Genomic DNA, 26,588 nt, shown 5'->3' with positions numbered 1-26,588 from the left:
TCGCCTCACCCCTTGGAATATTGTACACAAGTATTATGTCAATGCAGGATTAATAATAGAATTATGGAAATACTAAAGCAGTTTAGGGGTGGAAAGGAGGTAAAATTATTATGTCAGGAGGGCTAAAATAAACTGGGAACCTAAGGGTGAAATTAAGGGGCATAATGTGTTTAAAGGGAACATATCTTGGTGCCTTGGTGCCTTGACAATGGTAACAATACCAAAGTAAATGTTTCTACTCATAGGAGGTAGACATGAATAATGATAATAATTATACTATTATTTGGCCATTGTCTAAGTCTAGACTTAGTCAAGGGATTTTTGAACAAAGGAGTAAAAGTAGGGGTAAGTCCATAGGACTGCATGCCTTTGAATCCATAAGCTATATAAATGCTCTAATAACCAACATATATGTACCAAGGGCTGACAGACACTGAATAGGTTGAAGGTGTTTTCTTTACGATCTTCACCTACCATTGAAGTTAGGCCCAAGATTGTGTGACTTGACTGGCTTCATCAGAAGGGGAGTGCAGTTTAATATGGATCAACTTCTAGAGATCTAGCTTTCTTTATAGTTCCTGACTGGTAACCTAATTGGGTCTATTTGCTTACAAGCTGGCAAGAAAATTACAGATGTTAACCTCACCACTGGGTTGATTTAATTTCCTCCTACTACACTGCGCACAGGGTGGGAGAAGAGAGGTGCAAACCCCAAACCAACCCACCCACCGTTAATAGGGTTTCTGAAATGTAAATGTAAAAGTCGCATTTTAGTGGAGTCTGGTCAGTTTTATTAACCCTTAACTCTAGTGACCACTCGACTAAATTAGAAATGATTATAGTCCGGATTAAAGTGCAGTGCCACAGAGAACTAAATTTCATTTCTGCATTTAATTTCCAAGAAGATAACAGAATGTAGGTCATCAGTAAAGCTGCCGCACATAATGGATGTTATATTGCGACTTTCAATATATGTCCATAAATGGACATACCATACATTGTTAATTTATGTCGTGTCAACCACCGTTAATGTAGCAATAGGGACACACTTGATAATTTGTCAAAATACCAATTGACTTATCAGCAGACAAATGAAGTGTATTTATATAGAACTCTGAAATGACAGGAATAGCCCAGAGGTTACCCATGTCAGTCCTAGTGTGTAAAGAATTGTCGATGTGCTTAGTTCAAACATTCGTAATCTATACGAAAAATCTTGACATGTTAAACAATCGGCACAAGACTAGACGAGAAACGCAGAGACACTTTGAAGGACATTAGGAAATTCCATAAAACTCAAATGCTGTTTCCAATCTGTTTTTAGAAAAAAAACAGGGAATGTTAATGTTTACCTCCTGTCACCTAAACATATAGCATGATGAGCCATGATGTAAATGACAGAGGGATTGAACAGAAACAACCAAATAAGCTTTTGAAGTAGCGGTATTATTTACTAAAGTCACACAACAGACATGATGGGGCCTAGTTAAAAGTATTATTTCAGTTTGTTGCATTTGCATTATTATTGTTTTTTTTTATTGATTGATATATATAGCGCCATCATATTGTGCAGCACTGCACAAAGGGTAAATGGGGCATGGCAAGTAGTGGTTCTGAATGACCAGAACAAATACACAAATCATGTGTTTCTAACTAGCTGCAAAATTACAGAGTCCGTCACCAACAACTGAAATTAGTACATTTTAGGAAAAGTGACTTTGATTTGTAGCTGCCTTGGTTAAAACGTACAGTGTCACCCAGCTGACCATTGATAGACTACATGGTTAGCGATATCTCATTGTGTGGTGACATGGCATGCAGGTCTCCAAGCTATTAGAGCAGACGGATAACTGACAATCTGACAAATACCTTTCCAAATAGATTTACAGTACAAGGGTTGTGTCGGAACCTGTGCTGTGTCTCCTTATGCCCTAAAGTCAGCATGTGATGATTTGGAAGAAGATAACATTAAAAGGGAATCTAAAATTCACAACATGTGCCTTATCTAGAGAATCTCATTCCGTGTAGTTAAACAGAGATATTGCGTAAGCAAAAGTTGATTTATTAAAAAGAAAAACACATGATTTTCTCTATAAATCATCCATGAACATGTTATTTTTAAATTTTTCTTTTGGATATCATATACTGAGCTTAATGCAATCAAGTTGATAATTAATCTTGCCTATCTTGCCTATCGTTTGGTATATGCTGTTATATACTAGCATATCAGTCACCATTAATAACTCTTCATACCCCAGCCCCTGTCCATGGTGCTGACCAACGTGATGGAACCTACAATAACAGGGAGTGGTACCAGAAGGATTTCAGTATTTCACTCCCTAATACTCTTGATAACGGAATTTCGACTATCAACATGTTTATTCTGAATGTTCATTATATTTGGTTCAGTTAAAAGTCCCTCTATTTCCAAAACTAGAGTAGGAATTATATCAAAATGGAACATGGACACATGGAGCACATGGACATGCGCACAATGACCCACAAGAAAAGTATAATAAAAAACCAATGGAAACAATTATTGGCCTACTTGGCTTGAGTGTTTTATTGGTGATGCCTCATCCTCTCCAATACAATGTATTTTGGGATGTTGTAAAATAGGTATATAGACCTAGATTGTAAGATCATTTGAGCAGGGCCCTCCTCACTAGTTGTTTCTATATATCAAATTGTTACTTTACATACTACTTGTTATATCTTGTCTACCCATTGTACAGCGCTACGGAATATGATGGTGCTATATAAAAAATAAATAATAATGGAGCTAAATATGGTTGATTTTTAGTTTATTTACCTGTCATTTGGACATTTATTTAAAACAGACCAGTCAACCTGTGGATTAATAAGGATGCCCCATGACAGAAACACAGAGGACGGAGTCAAGGTACCAACAACAAGTTGGAGAGGCTTCTTGGCAGAACTCTTGTCTAAACGAAAAAGGAAAAAAAAGAATATTTGATTAGCTTGAGAAAATCACAAAAACAGACCAAGAAATTACTTTCAGGGATGTAATAGCTGCATATATTTGTCAACATTATTACCCTGTTTTCTCCTCTCATAATAAAACCACACTTGGTGTTGGTAGCTGCTCCAACTTTTTGCTTAAAAGACATCTAGAACAGTCCCCAACTTTCCTTTAATGAGTTCCCTACTTAAGATGAAAGGAGCACTCCAATGTCCAGACAGGTTTCTCACCAAAGAATGCACATTCAAATATGGTTTACATATCTTAATATGGTTAAAAAAATGTGACAAACACACTTCTGTGCACTTCCTGTGCATGGCTAGTCTTGTTATGAGAGTTTCAATCCACAGAAGCTCATCAGTCAATTTTTTAATTTCAATCTATTTGTTTTTACATTTTTATTGAGGGGGTTTTTAGTAGGGAAGCATGCCAGTGGTGAGCAGCTATTGTTTCCAGCATGCATGTCAACAGATCAGCATGCCGTCCCTTTTTCCAGCATTCAAGTTTCCATTATTTCAAGCAGCCAGCTACATGGACCGATCACTGCAGCTACTGGATTTTAATTTTTGGCTGATCTGTCACAGACTGGTAAGCACCTAAACCTGCTTTCCAGAGGGAACCTGCATGTGTAGGTATACATGTAAGTCTTTCCTCTTTTACACTGAAACTTGTGAGACTTATGGTGAGGAGGCCAATGGACAGCCCCACTACACTATATGTATCTGCGTACAGGTTCGGCATTCTTTGCCCAGATTGCCAGCTACATACATTGTACATAGATGACATTTTAAGGGTTAGAGTGCACAGAAAAGTGGAGCATTCACTAAAAAGTAACTGTGCCAGTACGACTTACAACTCGGTGAATGAATACCATTTCTATAAAAATATAGAAAATATAGATATACACAGAAAATCACACAAAAAGGAAAAATGGAGGTGAGACAACACAAGCAGGGAGACACATCAAAACATTCGGTGGTCATGAATAAGTGCAGTCTCAAACAGGATCAATTACCGTATTGGCCCGAATATAGGCCGCACTTTTTTCCCCCACTTTAAGACTTTAAAGTGGGGGTGCGGCCTATATTCGGGGTTTAGCGCCCGACGCCCGGGACATGCAGTCCCGGGCGCCGGGCAGGCAGCGGGGTTAGGATACAGATCCCCCGCAGCGGTGCAGGGGACCTGCATCCTACTGTCTGATACGCTCAGACAGCCTCCCCTGCCAGCACTTCCCACGGGGGGGAGTACCGGCACGGGAGGTTGTCTAAGCGCATCGTACGGACGTTCACCGGCAGCGGCGATGCGCCGTTGCCGGTGAACGTCCACACGATGCATTTTAACCCCCCGACTTACCAGGGCAGACTCCCGAGTGTCTTGCAGGGCTGGCGGAAGACACCTACGCAATACGCGTATACAACTTCCGGTGCCGGTACTTCCGCTGAGTGCCGGCGCCGGGAGTTGTATACACGATGTGCATAGATATCCCCCTCCGGCCCCGTAAGACACCCGGAGGTCTACTCTGGTAAGTTGGGGGGGGGACAGAGTGGCAGCATATCTTGGGGGGGGCAGAGTGGCAGCATATCTCGGGGGGGGACAGAGTGGCAGCATATCTCGGGGGGGGACAGAGTGGCATCATATCTGGGGGGGACAGAGTGGCAGCATATCTCAGGGGGGGAGAGGACAGAGTGGCAGCGTATCTCGAGGGGTGGGAGGACAGAGTGGCAGCGTATCTCGAGGGGGGGAGGACAGAGTGGCAGCATGTCTTTTGGTGCTTTTTTAAAGAAAAAAACTTTTTCTTTAAAAAAGCACCAAACTTTTAGGGTGCGGCCTATATACTGGGGCGGCCTATATCCGAGCCAATACGGTACATTGAAACATCAAAACGATTAGATTTAATTTTACCAATTTTATTATATTCATTTTTTTTTTAACATGTTTCACTTTGACGGATTCGTAAAAGCAGCAACATTAACCACTGTTTGCTATTCTATATACAATTATGCAATAATGGGATGTGTATATTATCCTATTGATAACCCCCTGTTGGTGTGACGCACACATTAGAGGTCCAGTCCCACGGTGATGTGTTTGTTTACTTTAATAGAATAAATCTTGCAGGTTAGAACTTGTATACATGTCGGCTTGCCATTTTTATTTTTACTGGAATGGGGTTAGTGTCCCCAACAGAGATTGATTGCCTCAACCAGTGTGCTTTAAATAGTTTTGTTTGATCTTTTAGGACACATTATATGTATACTGGCAACGATTTAGCTTTAACACATGGCGTACGGCTAGGGGTATTTGATGTGTTGACGGGTTAAAAGCATATTTTAAAGATTATTATTATCTTTTATATAGCAGGGCCAATTTACACAGCGCTTCCTACAATACATACATATTTCTTCTTACAATACATACATTCAAGGGAACGACAAAACTAGACAGAGACAAAGACATTAGTTAAAGAGGCCTTGCTCACAAGTTTACAATCTAGAGGGGATTGGGGTATAGAGAAACATAAGATATGGAGTAGATGGATGTTGAACAGAGAAAATAAAGTTGGATTAAATTGGTCCATAGGTTATTTCTGCTTAGTGTGCATCCGTTTTTTTTTGTTATTTTTAGCAACCCTAACTGAATCAAATAAGGTTTTTTGTATTTTTATCAAAAAGGCAGTGATGAGTATACTGAAGTCTACTGCCTTAATCTGTAGTTCTAAAATTATACCTAAATGTTCACACATATTTGTATTCTGTACGTTTCAAATTGCAGTTTTTTTTACCAGATAGGGCTTGTCTGTCCAAAGTAACCCGACATAAGGCAGACAAAATGAACGTATTTTTGCAAGAGTAAACTTTAAGGATGTCTGCCGAATTCAGCCATGTTTTGTATTAGCTACAATGTGAAAAGTCAAAATTTCCCTTTGATCATTCTTGGCAGACTATTAATACAGTTAGTATGTGTCGGATTGACTTCATGCAATGTTCTCTTACGTTTGAAATTATACATTGGGACATTCTGCTCCAAAATGCCCAAACAAAATTCCGCTGACATAATTCGTAAATTCTACATGAACCAAATGTAGAATAAATCTGTTACAATCATTTGCGGCAGACTATGCCAAGATAAACATGTCCCCATTTTGTAATTTTATAGACTTAATATCTGTCATATTGGCTTTATAATAGATATATGGACGTTTTGAACTTATAATAATAATAATCAGACACCAAATGTAAACACCAGTTGTTCTAATCCCTATAATTGTTTAGCATATTTTTAAAAGGATAATCTGGCAATCAGATATATGTTCATGAATATGATATCTGAGAGGTCCCTTTAAATGATCGTGGTGCCCCATATGGATTTGCCACTTTTCCCAACCCTCCTGTTATTTCCCATGAAGGAGTTCAGCTGGCAATGTGCAGAAAGTACCCCCATTAAATTCCATGGAAACACTTTCAAGCAGCCAATCAGTGACAAGTATCACTAAAACACTGAGGAGGAATGGAGGTGAAGAGGTAAGCGCTTTATTTTATTTAATACACACAAAGTATTCTAATATGTATTGTTTTTGGTGAGGCTGTCTTCAGCTGTAATAGTTTAAGCAGTCTCTCTGTGTGCTGTGTGTGTGTCTCACTCTGTATTTCTCCCTTTGTGCATGCCCTTCATGTTTTGTCTTCCCCAGTGTTATTCCATCATTATTTCTCTTTGTCCCTTAACATATGACTACTTAAAATCATCATTATACTCTCTGGTTTAACCCCAATATACATTTACTATGGCAATATTAACACAAGCCAGACAAAAAAACATGGTATTACCTTTGCAGCTTTTCTTATTACTTTCATTTGGTTTCACAGCAACCAAATATCTGGGTTCAGCATCTGAGAAAAAACACAATAATTAAAATGCATCGATCACAATAACCATTAAAATGTACAAAAGGTGATTTTGGTGCAGAGTTTTAAAAGTAGTCTTTATACCCTAGCAACCAATAGAATGTTTCTGCTGGTCGGACCATTCCATTGTTAGCACTTGGTAAGGCCACTTTTAAAACTTTGTCCTAGAATCACATTTATACATAACCCAATTACCCTTAGAATATAAAACCAAAGAGAACAATGCTTTTGGTGATGTCACTGCAGGGCTTTTTCATAAGTTAATGACCTGGCAAACTATTTAAGTTCTGTAATATTGATTTATAGAAACGGTTCTTTACTTCCACGCTAGACTCAAAAAATATGTCTCAATTTCATCTTCTAATCCTCTGAGATGCTCTTCACACTTTACGTTTCCTCCCACAATAACAAACCCAAAGAGATAAGACAAGGCGCCATAATTAATTTCTCCTTTGTAAGCAATAGCATTTTAATAGCATTTTATTCCTTGTTTTCCCAAGAACAATGAGTTTCAATCTTGTTCCAGTGCTATTTTATACTTTGTGTTGCTTACTCATCTGTCACGATCTGTCAAAAAACGGGGGGGGGGGGAGTCTATATTCCAAACTTTGCTTCCAGTAGATAAAACAGATGAGTTTGTGGACCAACATTATGTGTGTAATTTTTAATAATCAAATATGCCCAATACACTCTAGAAAAGGTACCGCAAAGCGTGCCTTCAATTGATGCTGAGTGCCATGATATGAAGTCATATTGCTGCACTCAGCACTGAAGCTGAGTGCACCGTAATAGAGCACTGAAACAGAAGTCTGTAGGAAATCTTGCACTCCCACCACAGGAATCAAGAAAGGTTGGAGATGGGGAGAAAGGGAAGAGGTAGAAAAGTGAGAAAGAGGAGAGACAGTAAGAAAATGGAGAGGTAAAAAAAAGATTTAAGGGATAGATAATCAGGCCAGAGAAAAGGGAAATACACAGAGACATCATATACCGGCGCTCAGCAGTGAAGCAGCGCGCACCGCGGCAGAGCAGCAGGACAGAGGCCTTTCGCTCCCATCGCAGAACTTCAAGATAAGTGAACTTCAAAGGGGGGAGAGGGAGAGGGTAGATAGTGAGAAGGGGGGAGAGGGGATAATATATCGTGAGAAGGGGGAGAGGGGGTAGTGAAAAAGGAGGGTACAAATATATATTAAATTCAACTATATTGAAATAAATAAAAAGTGAACATGAGTGAGAGAATGAATTAATTAATGTGTGGATGAATTGTGTGAATGAGGCAGTTATTGACAGATTGGCAGATATTGACACTTTGGGCCCAATTTGGACATTTCCACCTAAGGGTGTACTCACTTTTGTTGCCAAGGTTTAGACATTAACGGCTGTGTGTTGAGTTATTTTGAGGGGACAGCAAATTTACACTGTTATACAGGCTGTACACTCACTACTTTACATTGTAGCAGAGTCACATTTCTTCAGTGTTGTCACATGAAATAAAAATATTTACAAAAATGTGAGGGGTGTATTCACTTTTGTGAGATACTGTATATACATACATATAATGTATAACAAGCAATTCTGGCACAGAATAATTAAAAAAGCAAGCGACTGCCATAGCAACCAATGTAATTTTCCTGCTGCAAGTTGTATTTTGCCTCAAGATAGCAGAATATGCGTGATGGTTAACAAAAGAGTTATTTTTTTTTCTTTCTGCATGATTCAAAACATATTAGAATCAAAGTTAGTTTTGCTTATGATATGATTCTGATTAGAGTCAGTGAACCTGAATTTCCTATTGAATTAAATCACACAGCGCAGGGGCAGAAGTTCACACTAATATTTTGGTAAATAGAAACAGAACTGCATATATTCCAGCAAGTGTAACGTATCTAAGCCATACTCTGCTATATTGGGTTTATAACCTTGAAGCCAAGTTTATGAACAGAAACTTTTAGGGAATCCTGCTAATGTGCCGACAATTTAGAGATGCTAAAGTTATTTGGGATGAGAAACACATAGTGAAACAAAATTTAGGTCCTTTTATAATCGCATAATTCTGTAAATGGTGCAATTTAATACACATTAGAGGTTTCACCATAAAACAAATTTTGGTGGTAACTTTCCATTCCTTTGTTTATACCCAGCTGAAATAATGCCATATGCAGAAGAACAGAAATCTGTTCAACTAGACTATATATACCCCATTCTTTGCCAACCAAAGAGGCTACAAAAATGGGGCTGTGGTGTAGGGGAAACAAGTACCTCGAAACTTTTAGTGCATAGTATAATTTTACATTAGGTCTCTACCAGTTTGATCCGTAGATCTGCTAGTGAGGGTCACTGCATGTTTTACCAGGATGGATACGCCTTCTTAATGGAAGGGAGGTATAATTCCCATTTATGCTAAGAATATAATTGTTCTTTCTACTGAAACACATATTATGGGTTCAAATGGCTTCAATAATGGCTACAGAGAGAAAGACATTGTTCTGAAAAGTAAGCCCTCTAGCAAGAGAGATTAATTGTTGTTTAACATTTGGCAACCATTAGTAAGCTAGCCGAAGAAACATATCAAAGGGCTGTAACAGCTTGGAGTTAGAAAGGCGCTGTATAAACAAAAGCAGTCCGTATCCCAGCCTAAACCTTCCTTCTTTCCTAATCAAATCTTGCCGAAAATACAAACGTAATATGAGTGCAGTTTGAAAAGAAGCTGTAATGGAAATTTAGATGGAATATAATGAATTCCTGTGCGGGAGATTTTTTACTTTAAAAGTTTACAACCATTTGCTTAACAATGCTTTATTTCTAGGAATAAGATCACTTTGTTACTATATACTACAAGTGCAATATAACAAGAGCCTGTGTTATAGCTCTTATAGGCCATATATGTATGGTCCCCAGCAACCTGACCATAGCAGTAAACTGAAGCGGTGGTTCAGACCTCTTCAAAGATATACATTGAAATCTAAATAATGGAAACAACTTACTTAGAATTCGAACATTTAGGTTTTTAATAATAATAATGATGATGATGTACATGACAAAATAGCCATATAATTCTCTGGTAAGAAACTTTGCACTTCTAGCAGACAAACACTACTTTCATTAATGGAAAACTCAGCTCTTGTCACATGTTGAAAAACAAAGCAGTTGGGTCATTGTCTTTTTGTTGCAGTAAACTTCTTTACAAAATAATGCTTTTAACTTGAAAACTACCAAAATGTTGTGTTTTTCCCCCCTAAATATCTTTCAGATCTGCTCTGCTAGTCAGTTGGCCAGGCCACAGGGTCATCCTTTGATCTCTTTAAGCCTACAGATAACAAAATAGATCTACATGGCATTGCCTGGAGGAATGATCCCTGACTAGCTATCACACTCTCTACAGGCAGATACTGTAAGTGTAAAACTGGTAAGTAATAAAATAATTCACTTTAGCATTGTTTTCTAAAGTAATCTTTGAGTATCAGTTTTATGTAAATATGCACTTCATGTTAAATATAGTTGAAAGCAAATTTGTACTTTAATAACCCAAGATGTTAATTTATGCTTGCTGTACCTACAATAAAAGGCCAACTCAAAGGGCATGGAAAGGCTGGACCATGATGGAATATAGTTATCAAAAATTCTATAGAACCTCTTCTTTGGTTACAGGATAAAACAGAATTCTGAAATCTTTAATACGTACACAAAATATAGAGTGTCTAGTTAATGTTATTTATGCTTGTCTTTTCAGTAATACCTAATGTTCAAATGTGTGCTTTCAGCATGAATTCCATGAGTTAGTTCCACTCAAAGTCATTGCACGCTGAAATGTGTTTGCAATCATCTTCGTATGTGTCCTCTTTGGTGCTTACTGCATTACAACATATCAAATTTAGCTTGAATACATTTGATGATATTCTACACCACCTTACAAGTTAAATCAAATCAGGCAAATGAACCTCAGCCAAATAAGATTTTACAAACCCACTTCTTGTTGTATTATAGGATGATGAAATTCATTTTTACATTTAGAGTATAATGGAAACAATGTATTATATTTTGTGGCTTTTCCTATTGTCTAGGTGGCCAACCGTGCATTTCTTCTCACTGGCAGGTCAGAAGGGAAAACTTAGAAGCTTAAATACATTCTGATATGCTGTGCATGCAAGCACTTAAATAACTGGAGGGCTAGGTGGTGTCCAAAGGCATATCTGGAAAGAAAACCCCTTACTAGCCTTAATTTTTACACATTTTAAGAAACAAGTCCAGCCAGCTACACGCACCCAAAGGTACTTGAAGTGAAAGGCCTACAATAGCAGTTAAAATAGTAAAACTCAAACTGTCTACCCTGTAGTTATTTTGTATTATTGTAGTCAATAGAAATCACACCAAGTCTATACTTAAACATGGATGAGGTTGACAGACGCATTTGGCTAAACACAGAAAATGCAGGGAGTGAGGAAAGAGGGCAAATGCCTATATGGGATTCTGCAGCATCCCCAATGAATGTGCAATAGGGACCACATGTACATTTAAAGGGACCTCTCAGTTATCATGTGCATTAAAAATCTTGTGATTATCCTTTAATAAAAATATTGAAGTCCCCTATTCATCGATATACCTTAATGTTTCTGAAAGAACCAGAAATCTGTGAAGCATAGTAGAAGTCTTCTTGTGGGACCCCTGTTAGGACCCTCTTCTTCAGGGCGTTTTTCCCGCCCATCCCCCAGTTCACTCTTTCAGTCTCTATTCTCTTATTCATATCCCTCTTACTTCTCCTTTACGAGCGGTAGGCCCCTATCCTACCAACCAAGGGGGAGTTTTTTAGGGTCTAGGCTCATTTCAGACCCACTGGGCATTCACTCTTGTTTTACCCCTACTATATATATATATATATATATTAACAGATACTTTAGTATTTGTTTTGCAATTGTTCTGCATAATTCCTCTGCATTAAACGTTTGGCTCAATTCACTCCATTCACAGCATATATTTCATAACATTGGCTAAATAATTTTCTTGAGTATTGTGGTGTAAGTTGAATGTTTATTGAAACTCATTTAAAGTCTGACACTAACCTTTTGTTCGCCAAGAAACACGGCCCAGCCCTTTAGAAAAACCACCAAAGTTTTCTGTTCTACTTTTAAATCACTTGTAAATAACCCCCAGACATGTTAAAAATGCACATGCAAAGTCTGGTAAGAATAATGTGATTTTACATGTTTGCCTAACATTTCCTCATCTGCTGTGATATATAACCATAATATATATATAATATATAACAATGTATGCATTGTAAGGATTCTTTTGCAAAAAACGGGACTATGATGTTGGAGATGGAAAAACATTTAAGCTACATGATGTTTAGAGGAGTCACAGTATAAGAAACATAGACTATAGAAGTCTTCTTTGTGACCAATGGTGTTTTAAGTCTAGCTATTTGATGCATGGTAGCAAACGCTGAAATCAGATGTGACCTACTTGGGCTGTTGGACATGTACCAGAAACCACAGTAATTACCTGTTGCGTCACATTGAAAGAGAGATTACATTAATAAAATCTTATACAAAGCACAATGAATAGTGCTTCTAACTTGAGTAGACGATTGGTACACCATATAAACAAAGTGATGCAGTGTAGTTTACAAGCAGGTTTCTGGGTGACCCCATAATGCTGTCATGACTTTTCAATTTCTTATCATTTGTTTTAGGTTTTTGCATATGATTTGTATCAACATATCCTGTATGTCTTTGAGATATGTGCAAAAATTCCTGCCAAATTTATGCACGTGACATGTTCTTCAAATTGGTGAAGAACGAAGTTCGCTGAAAGTTCTATTGCCAGAAGAGAATCAACAAATGACCTGAATCCAAAAAGCAACACAAGGGCTCCAAAATAGTGGGAGTGAAATGTCTTGTCAAAAAGTGCAACTTTCTACCACCTGTGGGTATCCCACAAGAACAATAGGGTTTTGATTGCTGGAAACATGCCTGCTACATGACAAAAAGCTTCCAAAGCCATAAAAAAAAAACAGAAAACATAAGTCTGTAATAATTTTCTGCATCTTTCCTGCATGTTTTGTTATCTTTATGTACATTGTGTCCATGGGATGTTTCTGTGCATGGAAAAAGAGACTTTAACTTCCAGGGAATTCCACCCAAAGAACAATCAATCAGTTGGAAACTTATTAAGTCTCAAGGAATTTTTGGTGAAAAAGAAAACATTTGAGGTACAGATGTGAAAAAGAACCAAGCTCTCCTGTTAACATTCTACATTTGCTTGTACATCTCAATTACACTGTTCCTTGAACCGGACTGAATTGAGAATCTTTATCCTAGAGTACACTCCATGATTACCAACATTTTAATCCCTTATATACCATCCTGGGTCTGTCCCATCCAGACCCAAGTAACATATTCCAACAATCTATTAGGTTGACACCATACCCACAAAAAATAAAACAATCTGTTGTTTCCATGTGGAGTAACACTTTCCCTTAAATACAATAATTAGCATTCTGCATAGTAAAACACTGCCAACCCCTCCCCCAATTTGGACAAGCAAAGGACTACAAGGTCTAGTTAGGTAAAACCGTGGTGTATAGTGCTAAAAGGCTTTGAGAAGCTGATTTCATGGTAATTTCATCAGTGGCACCAGTATGAACATACCTGGGAACACTCCAAGTTTAACCTGGAGTGTCTGGATGTCAGTCCTACTTGGGTAAGTTTCTTCTTTTCCCGGGAAGGGTAGTGGTCTTTGACCATGCTCACTCACAAGTAATGTACACCAATCAGCCATAATATTTTGACCACCTGCCTAATTATGTGTAGGTCCCCCTTTTGACACCAAAACAGCCCTGACCCATCAAGGCATGGACTCCACTAGACCCTTGAAGGTGTGCTGTGGTACCTGACACCACTTTAGCAGCAGATCCTTTAAGTAATGTAAGTTGCAAGGTGAGGCCTCCATGGATTGGACTTGTTTGTTCAACACATCCATACTGATCGATTGGATCAAGACCTGGAGAATTTGGAGGCCATGTCAACACCTTGTACTCGTTGTTGTGTTCCTCAAACCATTCCTGAACCATTTTAGCTTTGTGGCACTGTGCATTATCCTGCTGAAAGAGGCTATTGTCATCAGGGAATACTGTGTCCATGAAAGGGTGTACATGGTCTGCATCAATGCTTAGGTAGGTGGTATGTGTCAAAGTAACATCCACATGAATGGCAGGACCCAAGGTTTCCCAGCAGAACACTGCCCAAACCATCACATTGCCTCCGCCGGGTTGCCTTCTTCCCAACGTGCAGCCTGGTGCCATGTGTTCTCCAGGAACGCGATGCAGACGCACCCAGTCATACATGTCATGTAAAGGAAAACATGATTCATCAGACCAGGCCACCTTCCTCCATTGCTCTGTGGTCCAGTTCTTATGCTCACTTGCCCATTGTAGGGGCTTTTGGCAGTGGACAGGGGCTGCATGGACACCCTGACTGGTCTGCAGCTGTGCAGCCCCATACACAATTAACTGTAATGCACTGTGTGTTCTGACATCTTTCTATCAGAACCAGCATTAATTTTTCCAGCAATTTGAGCTACAGTAGCTCATCTGTTGGAATTGACCACACGGGCCAGTCTTCACCCCCCCCATGTGCATCAGTGAGCCTTGGCCCCCCATGACCCTGTCGCCGGGTTTACCGCTTTTCCTTCCTTGGACAACTTTTGATAGGTACTGACCACTGTATACTGGAAACCGCCCACAATAACTGCAGTTTTGGAGATGGCCCAGTTATCTAGCCATCACAATTCGGCCCTTGTCAAAGTTGCTCAGATCCTTACACTTGCCCACTTTTCCTGCTTCTAACACATCAACTTTGAGGATGAAATGTTCACTTGCTGCCGAATATATCCCACCCACTGACAGGTACCACTTTCAGTGGTCATAATTTTATGGCTGTATTTATAAACATAAAAAATAGTGAAAAAGAACAAAACTTATCAAGTTGATAAATTGTACATGTTAAAAGTGTTTTTTTTTTTATAATATCCTTGAAATAAACCACTTCAAAATTAATAAATACTAATTAGTACAACGTAAGCAACTCTATGTTCTTCTTCACATGAGTACATGCACAAGAGCTTCTGTCCAAACAATTATTTATAACATTTTGCAAACCCTTTGTGAGTAATAAAAACAGTGCATTTTTTAAAAAATTTTAAATCAATACATAGATATAACCCTATAATTCTTCTGTCATTTTAGCAGTTTCAGAACATTATGTCGCATAAAGTAGCTACAGGGAATTGTGATCTGCAGAATAACATTCTATTGAATTTCAGTTTGTCCATGTGTCTCATGCCAGTGTTCCTCAAGAATCAGTAGTGATTTTACCTATACATTAACTATATAGTAACTATTTGCTATAGTTTTGTATTATCACCATACCTGGGAACTCTCTGGGTTTTGCCCTGGCTACAAGGGTAGGCTCTGGGTAGCCAGAGCCAAAAAGTTTCCAGGTATCACAATATCATATCAGAGTTTGGATAAACCCAGAGAGCTTTTCCTACAAAAAAGATAGAGTTGGGCATACATATAAGGAATAGTTATATTGGTAGGATTTATTTAATCTCAATTCACAAACTTGGCAGGGTTGGCTTCCTAAACACTTAATGAACTCATGGAGCTAAAAACAAAAATTTCATTTCTCTTCAACTCTGTGAACTCATTCTTTGATGAGTAAAATGCTTAGTGGACGCAAAGTTAGGCCAACTAAGACTCAACTATTCAAAATGAAGACGCTCCTGCTAAATGGACACTCCAGCAGGGGCGTAACTAGAAACCTCAGGGCCCCGGTGCGAGAATCTGTAAAGGGCCCCCCCCCACCCCAACCCATCTATCCTTTTCTCACGATCTACCCTCTCCCTCCCTACTCCCCCTTCTCACGATCTACCCTCTCTCTCCCAACCCCCCTTCTCACGATCTACCCACTCCCTCCCTACCCCCCTTCTCACGATCTACCCACTCCCTCCCTACCCCCCCTTCTCACGATCTACCCACTCCCTCCCTACCCCCCTTCTCACGATCTACCCACTCCCTCCCTACCCCCCCTTTGTAGGTCACTTATCGTCAACTCCTGTGTTGGGAGCGTGAGGCGTTTGTCTCGGGTGCCGGAGCTTCACTCCTGAGCGCCGGCATATGACGTCTTTTCCCTGCGCTCAGCGTGAAGCGCCGGCACCCGAGACAAATGCCTCACGCTCCCAACACTGCACTCTGGGCAGCACTGAGGCAGGCGGCGGCGGCAGCAGCAGCGGCGGGGAGCGGAGGCATCCTGGATTTCTGTCAGTCAGGGGGTCCCAAGAGTTGCCGAGCGGTCGTTTTCAGCAACCGCTCGGCACCCCTTGGGCCCCCCTGACTGGCAGAACTCCAGGGCCCGGTCGCAGTCGCGACCCCTGCGACCCCGGTAGTTCCGCCACTGCACTCCAGACATGTACTTTAATACATATGACAGCTAAAATTATTCAGAAAGGGCCGGTCCTACTTGGGCCGACGCTCACCATGCACAGAGATCTGTTCGGCAGAAAATTTAAAGGGACCATGCAGCTATCATAGGCATTAAAGTGCATATAATGGCTAGAGTGTACCTTTTTTTGTTGCTAGAACTTAAAACAGAAATAAAAAAACCTGAATAGAGAACATGCATAAAACCATCTCTCTAATGGGGCTCAAAGTTCACAATGTTCCTTTTGTACTGGGAACAGTGTTCTGGGAACATAAATAATGTAAAATAGCAGCAGATTCATTCATGTTACAATTACCATGTTCTGGGGGGAAAAAAGCTCTCTGTGTTAATAGCAATTCATATTATGTTGCTTAAAAATGATTTGAGTGTCCATTCAAAGGTTTCTCTAGTAACTCTCGCCACTATACCCTATATTATATATATATATATATATATACATATATTTGCATATGTGTTTACTCTGAATGCAAAGACAGATCTAAGGACCAAATAAGGTTTGCGGTTTTTACTGAAGGAACTAAATGGTCCGAATGGTGCTTACCTGCCAATAAATTCTACATTCCTATATTTCTGTTTCTATATCACTGATTTGGAACCTTAAATTGCTGCATCCTCAAGCTGCCAATCAGTGACAAGAATCGCCAGACCATGGAGGAGGATGGCAGCTGCAAGGCTGCAGTTTCTAACTGAACTAAATGTGTTTTTTTTGTTTTGTTTTTACTTATAAACAAAGAAACCTTTAAGATTGTTCCCATAGCGACAGCTTATGAATTATGTGACATGACAATTAAGTGTTCCAATAAAAATCACACATGGAAAGTTAAAAAAAAAAAATATTTAAGAGAAGGGTTTGTACGTCCAATTGTTTGTCCAAGGAATGACGTTTCTGATACAACTCAGTTCCAAATGTGTTAAATTCAGTAAAGCGAAAAATGCATGGTGCTGATTTATCCGAGGGGGTTATGTCTCTTCTGCCTGTTGAATTAAGAACATATCTTTGTTTATGCGATGATGGTTTACAATCCCCAATTAAAGGTACTTTTAGGTTTATACCCAGCAAACATGCTGTGTCTAGTGATGAAGTTGGATTCCCTGAGTATTTAAGTCTAAAAATGAAAAGGAAAAAAAACATGCATTATACTCCTTCTTTAATGCTTGCGAGACACGCTCCTCTGATTATATCAGTGATGTAAGTACGAAAGAATGTATGGTTTCTCAACTGCTTGTAAATTCTGTATTATATAATGAACCCTATTTTGTTAGCGGCAACAACTAATCAATAGGACCACTGGCAGACCTTATATTATATGAGTCTGTTATGAATTCAACTGGTATTAATTTATAATGCAAACTATTATTATACATTTCATGTGATCTAAGTGTAATTTGAATACATGCATATTTACAAACCAGATCTTTAGGTTTAATCAAAGAGGAGGCTCAGAATTGATTAAAAAAAAAGGTTCTGTGATGTCTCCCAGACATAAAGTAAATATTGTTGTTGGATATATATCAAAAAGAATATGCTTTTCCTGGCTGTAGAACTGAAGAAGTATGCACACAGACACACTACATGTTTCCACTACAGTTCCGTATTTTCATTTTCACTAGTTAAACACCAGAGTTGTTGCAATAAACTGTGAGTGTCAGGTATATTGAGAGAGCTGATCTCACCAATAAATTATGAAGGGTCAACCCAAATGAGGTCTCCTCTGAAAGGGTACTCAGTTGGCCCATATTTTTTAGGCTGTAAAACAAATGAAATGGCCACTGTTGAGAATAGCCATCTGGGAAACCGAGCAAAGATTCTTACCTTTCCTGTTGCTTGAATGCGTATTCTGGTCCTTTAATTTGAATATACACACGCTGCTAGAGTTTAACAGCATAGCGTGTGGTTGTACCTATCCAGCTGGTCGCTGCACATATTATCATTTAGTAGCTTTACAGTGCCAGGGCCGCTTTTCATTCACAATCAGGGGCTTGTTAGTATCCATGTACAATTTAGTTAATAAACCACATTTTCTCACCCTGTGTTATGTCTGTGTTTTTCTGTACTTATTTTTTGGATTAATACTATTTGGTGGGTCACATGTTGATGTGAGTGCTACTTTTCAAAGGTACTAAGGTAAGTAGCACTTGGGTGGAACAAGCTGTAAACTTGCACCTACCTTCAGAAACATCTTCATGTTGCCCCAGGACTAACTTCCCTGGCCACATTTATTGCTAAGCATGGGATATGCTTGCATAACCTGGTGTTCTACTGAGACAAATTCACATTACATACCCAACGTAATGGAAGCAGAGCAACCAAAGTATATTCCTCCATAGTGTAAATTAGCTGGTTGGGGTGATCAGACATCTTCTATACAACCGAGTGACAGCAGTGCCCACAGTTTGGCAGCAGGGTGTTTGTGGCCCCCGGAATCCGCTGTTCTAAATGCAGGCTACACCACTGCATACCCTGTTACGTAATAAATACGATTTGAAACAAGTTTGCTAGTCAACAGAAACTTTGAGAAAATACATTTCATGTGTGGTTGCTCCTAATAATATTTTTGAAAGAGAACACTCAACAGGAACAGTAAATTGCTTCCTTTAATCATCTAAACGTTTCCACATATTTTGTTTTCTATTAAGGTATATATATGTTCAAAGGAAGGTGTTATCTTTAACCTCTACTTTGTTATCTAAAGTGACATGTCCTTGCAACATTTTGGGTAATTTATAATCGTAATAATAATATGGGGGGGTTATGGTATTTGCTCTAAGCATTTTACTGATCTCTAAACAATCTATGTTTATCTTTACATGAAATGATCTGTTGTGGTTTTAATGGTCCCCCTGGAGATAAATTGGCACATTTCCTTCTAGCTTTACATTCTGTGCCAATCCTTCCCACTTGATGCAGATTAAATGAAAAGTACGAACTGTGAACTTCTTGTTTTCATTTTAGTTATTCTGACCTCATGTAATGCTTGCTTTTGTATGTCTTTAAATATCCAGATTCGATTTAACCCCTTCAATCCCAGTGGTTTTTGGTACCTCAAACTCCCTCATCGGAGTGATCGAGTAGCCCAGCAGGGTCTAGACAGACCCTGCAGGGATACCCGATCCTCCCGTGAACTTACAGGTGACGTCACCTGGAAGGGAAAGCCCGATCACGCGATCGGGCATTTCTATCTGTAACAGTTTTCCGGCTTCGCGCCGGAAGCTGTTACAGGAGATCGGGCAGCAGAAAGCCAGCGACACTGGCTTCTGCTGCCAGGGGGGAGTCCAGGCTGTCAAACGACAGCCTGGTCTCCCATGCAGCGGGAAGGGCTAGACGTACCGGTACGTCCATAGGGGTTTCTTAGTGGACGTTTTTTGGACGTCCCGGTACGTCTATAGGGGATTGAAGGAGTTAAAGCATAGAGGCTGACTTTATTTATTTATTTATTTTAATTTAACCCCACCAATAACGTCTCAATGACACAAGGAAATCTGGAGGTCTACACACAGAACAAAAAAAAGTCCTAAAATGCTACATTATTATTAATATTATTATTATTATCATTAATCCCATGTATTGTGTAATATGAAACCTGAAGTTTTTTTTTTGTTTTTTTTTTTACATTTTCACCTAATCTTTGCTCATTTAGCACGATTCTTCCACAATCCGAACTTGCAGGCTGTTCTGCATTAACTGAGGTCTCCATTATGTTATGAAAATATTCCTGAACGGATCTGTCAAGTTATCCTTTCCTTTGAAGTTTTAATCACATAAAAACAATACCAAAACATTTCAGAAATTTTTTCACCTACTGATGCCCACTTTTGTGCCACATGACAATTAAGTGTTTCCTAGCAAAGAATATGCTTGAGGCAATTTTACTTGATGAAAGAATTATTTCTGAGAAGAGCTTGACCATTCAACAGAGCTAGGGATGATGTTTTTAATGCTGCATTTGGTTACAAAAATTGTTAACACCTGACGAGTTGCCCCATGGCAATAAATTTATATGTCTGGGGTTGATTCAAAAGCAGACTACTATTTAACCATAGAAATACTGTAAAGTATAAACTTTCAGTCCTATGTGCTAGGCCATGTAGCACAACCAGCGTGCCTGAGATTTTTCTGTTTCTCTTTGCTTGCCTGTGAATCCCATAGGTCTTATTATATCACATCATCGGTGTAATCGGTTCCAGACTTCCACTCCCAATTTGTGTTTCTCTATAATGTGCTTTATTTCCTTCAATTTGTATTATGAAGGGTCAAACCTTGCTATAATATGAGCCTGGGTATCTCAGTATAAATGCATAGTCGTGTCCTCCTCACCTGTTGTTTCTGTAAGTCAAATTGTTATATATATACTACTTGTTATGTCCTGTCTACCCATTGTACAGCGCTACTGAATATTAGGGTGCTAAATAAACAATAAAAAAGATAAAATAATAATAATAGTTAAATCAGTGAGATTTTTCCACATATTTATGCATTATGCTCTTATTGCTAGAGAAACCTGCCACTGTTGGCCCTTCCTAATAAATAGTGGAGTGAATGAGTGAAAGCACAACTCCTCTGCAAACTACATACTCACCAACATCTCCTTCCTGAATCTTTTAGGGGCGGGGCCACACTTGGCACGACCCCGCAGCATTAAGCTCTAGGCTACCAAGCAGAGCCCTGCGCGGGACTGCTTTTTTAATCCCGCTCCCGCCCAATCCCGCTGATTTTTTGCCCAATCCCACCCGCTCCTGCAATGTGGGTGTTGCACTCCCACCACATTTGTGGCCAATCACGCCCACCTCCTTACCTGAACTGCAGATTTCACGCGCAGTCCCGCAAGGCAGCCCTCGAGTTGCTCCCTCACAGCATCTCTTCTCTTGCTCCGCCCAGGAACAAGGCGGAGTCACGGGAAGTGACGTCACATCACGTGACTCCATTTTGTTCCTGGACGGAGCAAGTGAGGAGACACTGTAAGGGAGCAGCGCGAAGGCAGCCTTGCAGGATTACCGGGACCCGCAGGTACAGTGCCTGACCGCCCGCTCCCGCCCGCAGCACCAGCAAGACCGCGCCCGCACGTTTTTTGCAGTCCTCTACTACCAAGTACAGATAGTTTGGAGCATGTATAAATAAAAAAAATATACTACTTCCTGTTAAAATGAACACTTCACAAATTTAATTTTAGAACTGTTTTTATGTACTATAAACATTACACACAACTATTCTATGCTGTCATGTGGATGTTTGACTTAACGTATTCTATAGTCCAGGAAGTGTTAATAAAGCATCTTGCCTGTCTACCTAAACATTTGAAATATCTCACTAAGGACAGATCCTGGCCTAAAGTTCCTTGGAAACCTGACCCCAATTTAAAACAAGTTTCAAGAGCATCCAAGCAGGATACCACTTGGAACTCTCCAGGTTTTGCCCTGAGACTCTGAGAGAAGTGCCCCTTCTCCAGGTCTCCACGTTGCCACAGGAAAACTCCAGGTCACAGGAGCAGTGTTCTGAAAAACCGAATCCCCTACCAATTTCTCCCTTTTAATTTCTGGCGGTTTTTTTTTTGCACAGTGCAGTTAGATACCCTGTTAATCATATAAGTTTCTGGGTTTTATTTATATTTTTGTATGCCCAAGTGCTACTTACCTTAGTACCTTTTAAAAGTAGCACTCACATCAACATTGACCCACCAAATATCATTAATCCAAAAATAAGTACAGAAAAACACAAAGACATAACACAGGGTGAGAAAATGTGGTTAACTAAATTGTACATGGATACTAACAAGCTCCGGATTGTGAATGAAAAGCGGCCCTGGCACTGTAAAGCTACTAAATGATAATATGTGCAGCGACCAGCTGGATAGGTACGACCACACGCTATGCTGTTAAACTCTAGCAGCGTGTGTTTGTATATTCAAATTAAAGGACCAGAATACGCATTCAAGCAACAAGAAAGGTAAGAATCTTTGCCCGGTTTCCCAGATGGCTATTCTCAACAGTGTCCATTTAATTTGTTTTACAGCCTAAAAAATATGGGCCAACTGAGTACCTTTTCAGAGGAGACCTCATTTGGGTTGACCGTTCATAATTTATGCCTTTAATAACAAAGATATTGAATTATCTAGATAAATAACAAACTAAAGGGGTATGGGTATGTCATTTTGGATACACATAAATTGTCCTACGAGCAATAATATCAGAATATCTGAGTTCAATGATATGAATAAGCATATCCTATATTTACTTATATGATGGGGCTGCACTAAGCATGGAAAGTTTGCCTTTTATGTATAGATATATTATTTATGCATGTATAAACATTTAGTTTAACTTATTCCAACTATAATTCATCTCTAACATTTATATTAATACATAATGTATACTTACTGTCACTATACAGAAATATCTCTGCAATGAACGTATACATTATGATATCTGTCATACATACGGCTATGCTTAACTGAGTTGAGAGTGTACTTTAAATCTGCAGTTATATTTATTTTCAGTGCATAACTAATTGTGCAGCTCAGAAGTGGCCTGCTTAATTTCATCCATTTGACGTCATTCTATAACATTTAGCAAATTTAAATTTTTACATTTCATTTCTGTTTTATTAACTTCGGTTTTGTTACTTGTTTCCTTAAAATCCGTGTCTTGTTTGGATTATGTTGGTACAGACACTTGCAAGATGACATTGGTTGGTTGGGCCCCCTGTGACATTTTGATTGCCAAAAGATGTGGAATGTGATGTGCATTATATTTACGTAAAAATATCCTATTTAAAGTTGGATGAAGATCAGTGTAGAGACTTATTTAATAAACCCCTGGATCCATATTTCATTATATTGGTAATTTTTAAATAGAGTAAGAAAATCAGTAACTTGTTTTTTTACTTCATCTCAGTCTGGAGCTGGCTTTCCTTAAAGTGCATATGTTGGCTAGAGTGTCCCTTTAACAAAAAATGAATTGAACATGGAAAAGATAAAAAATAAATAATAATAATAATAATAATAGAAGAAAAATCATACAAACCCTGACAACAGGAATTCAAGATTGATTATCCCTTGTATACACATAAAGGAGGTACCTAGGCATCTGGGGGGGGCAAAGGGGGCACTTGCCCCTGCTGGAATTTATATATATATATATATATATATATATATATATATATCTAAAGAATAGGACATTTTTCTTAATTATGATAAATATATGTGTATTATATTAAGGGGGCATATGATGTGGAGAATCACCATGGATGGAATTCTGCAGAATCTGTCTATGCATTTAAAGGAGACACTAAGCTATGCATTAAAGTGTATATGATGGCTGGAGTGTCTCTTTTATATTTTTGATAACAATGGGGCCCCCTTTTTACTTAAGGTTCTCAAAAACCTAGAAGCGCCCCTTCATAAGTTTGAGAAATGCTGTTATTGGTATTCCATTTAATTGGTTATTAAGTTTGTGAGTAAACTTTGTTTCAGAGGAACTTTGAAGGTGTTCAGTGTACAACATGAGTTACAAAGATGATCCCAACAATAAACCTTTCAGTATCATGCGTAAGGGAATGAAAATATGTTTGTATAACATGAAACATCATGGCAAGTAATAAAACTACACGGGGGTATGTAAATATGGAACAACGTTCCATGTGGTATATGAAACGTGCCTTGATATGCTAAAAGAGCACCAGCCAAATGCAGGCCTCATATTACCATACACTGTTCCTAGTGACAAGTAGTGGCTTATTCTGGTCTAGGGCTCCCTGTAATGCCCCTACTCAATGTGCCAGTTAACTCGGAGATCACCGATCTCTACAACTGGCCAGTTAACACCATGGGGGGAAGTCCTCCACAGCCGGTTCCCTTCGAGTTGCACTTCCTTTAAAAGTGGAGTGTCGGGATATGACATCATATCCTGACACCTAGTAGAAATGACATTGTCATGAAGAGGGCGGCAGGTTGCCCAGGGCAGAACCAAAGATAAATATGTCACTGGACACAAGGCTCATTTCGCAACTCGTAGGTGAATTTTGCATGCCACCACATGTAGTAACACATCCCACACAGACATAACATATATATATATATGCATTTTGTAGTAATTTAATAAACAGATACTAGAAATTATTATGACTGCAGCTTCATGTAGTCTAGGCTGACCTTATGCACATTTTGTTGTGTTGAGCCATTTAACTTCTTATTCCCCAGACAGGTAATAAAGTTTACACCCCATCACCCTTGTGATTTAATAGCACACAGGTGAGTACAATGTGCAAGGCAGCTGGAAATAACTCGCCTGAAAACCATAAATCAGTATAAAGACATATTTTACAGTTGTGAATGTGTCCAAAGATAAACATTATTTATGTTTGTGTCAACTCTACCAGGGGCTGTTACGCTGACATGATGTTGTATTGCAAAGGGTTAGAATTACAAACTGTTATCCAACGAGCATTCACATTAATCTAATGGAGAACATAACTTGTATGTTTATGTGTTCAACATCACTACTCATAATGTAACATGCAGTGAATTGTTTCAGTTCTGTTGATTTTAAAGCAGACACCACAGTCTCGGTTACTGCCTTTACATCATTTCCATGCTGTTACTTAAGCAGAATTTATGGGGTAAAGTACTACCGGTAGATTCCTAACTCAGCTGTACGTTATTGCTTGTTAACCAAACGCATGCATTATTTTTCTATATTTGGTTAACAACCCTATGATCTGATGTATGCTTCCAGGTAAACGCACTGGGGTGAAATGGTCATACCTTCTGACTGTGCAGACAACTGAACATGAGCTCATCCACTACCGGTCCTTAACCTTTTCACTTCAAACCCTTGATCACAAAGAGTGACACTTATGAATGTGAAGTGTCAAACAGTGCCGGCACTACTAACAGACCAAAGGGCAACACTTAAGAATCTTAAGTATCAAAGACTGGCAGCACTACTAACAGAGCAGCTCAGATCTTCAGTTTGTAAACAATACTCCTGTCCATGCCCAGGAGTGGGCTGGCATCCTTCAGTAGAGTGACTAACCTTAGCCAGTCAGAATAGTAATATAGTAGAATGAACAGACAACTGACACTGGGCTCTCTGTCCTTTACTGACCTACACATTCATCAAAAGGAACACACAGCCAAGTGTAAATGGTGCTTTAAATTCTTGTAAGTTTAAGCACCCTCATAGCTATATGTGGGACTGCAAACAAAAGACGCAAATAAGAGAAAAGCAAGTTTATGGCAGTGTGGTGACAATTGTCACTGACAAACCCTCCCATATCCTTGACTCATGACCTCGCTCATGCTGACAGAGATAGTTATAAAAAGGCTGCTCCCCACAGACAGCAGTTGTTTGAGCATCTTCAGTGCAGCAGGGCAGAGTGCAATGTGCCTCTAGTACCTGCTCATGCCAGCCAGGAGGTACCACTCAATCCTAGTGACCATGCAGCACTCCCCATCTCTAGCCACCCCTGTCAACAAAGGCAGGACCTTTCCCTATTTTCTTTTTACTAGCACACCACACTGTTACTGCAAGACTGTGTGGCCACAGTGCATTTTTCTTCAGACTGACCAACAGCTAGTGATGATCAACTCTTATTTAGGCTCAAGTGCTGTTATGTTTATTATTATTATTATTATCTTTTATTTATATAGCGCCAACAATTTACGCAGCGCTTAATACAATACATAAGTTCAAAGGGTATGACAAGACGAGAATTGACAGACTAAGACAAACCGATACATTAGGTGGAGAGAGCCCTGCTCACAAGCTTACAATCTTGAGGGAATGAGGTGACAAACATAAGGCACAGAGAAAGGGTGAGAGGTGGTGCGGGGGGTATTAGTGACGGGTGAGAGGTAGTGTGGGGGGTAGTGTGAAAAATGTCCCTAGAGGACCAGTGACGTACCTGGTTCGTGATGGGTTAAAAACTATGCCACATTGATCATGGAGTCACCGCTGTAGCTGACTGCTCCTTGCATGTGGTCGTTTATACAGCCAATCACATGCATGGATACAATTACATGGCAAAGGCAGGACAGATTAACAAATATATTTTTCCCATTTATGCTAGTTGTGTATAACGTATATCTGTAAAACTGTAAATAAACGTGATTCTTAACTCATTGTTTAACATTTTATATATAAAAAGAAAAAAAGAAAATATATATATAATTTATGTCGGTCCACTAAATGACAACAAGAAAAATAACGGAT

The 26,588-nt window shown here is 39.2% G+C and overlaps 1 protein-coding gene across 1 annotated transcript in view; it reads right to left on the bottom strand.

The window, feature by feature from the left end:
* ABI3BP (ABI family member 3 binding protein) overlaps positions 1-26,588 on the bottom strand; it is a 153,060-nt gene that overhangs the window by 85,151 nt on the left and 41,321 nt on the right. Inside the window, exons 3-4 of the mRNA XM_053455981.1 lie at positions 6,808-6,870; positions 2,813-2,945 (exon numbers count right to left, since the gene is read on the bottom strand). Coding sequence (XP_053311956.1) covers positions 2,813-2,945; positions 6,808-6,870 — 196 coding nt within the window. The remainder of the gene's footprint in view (positions 1-2,812; positions 2,946-6,807; positions 6,871-26,588) is intronic.

Source organism: Spea bombifrons, chromosome 2 (genome assembly GCF_027358695.1).
Source record: "Spea bombifrons isolate aSpeBom1 chromosome 2, aSpeBom1.2.pri, whole genome shotgun sequence".
NCBI classification, from domain to species: Eukaryota; Metazoa; Chordata; class Amphibia; order Anura; family Pelobatidae; genus Spea; species Spea bombifrons.
This window is presented reverse-complemented; position numbering and strand designations above follow the sequence as displayed.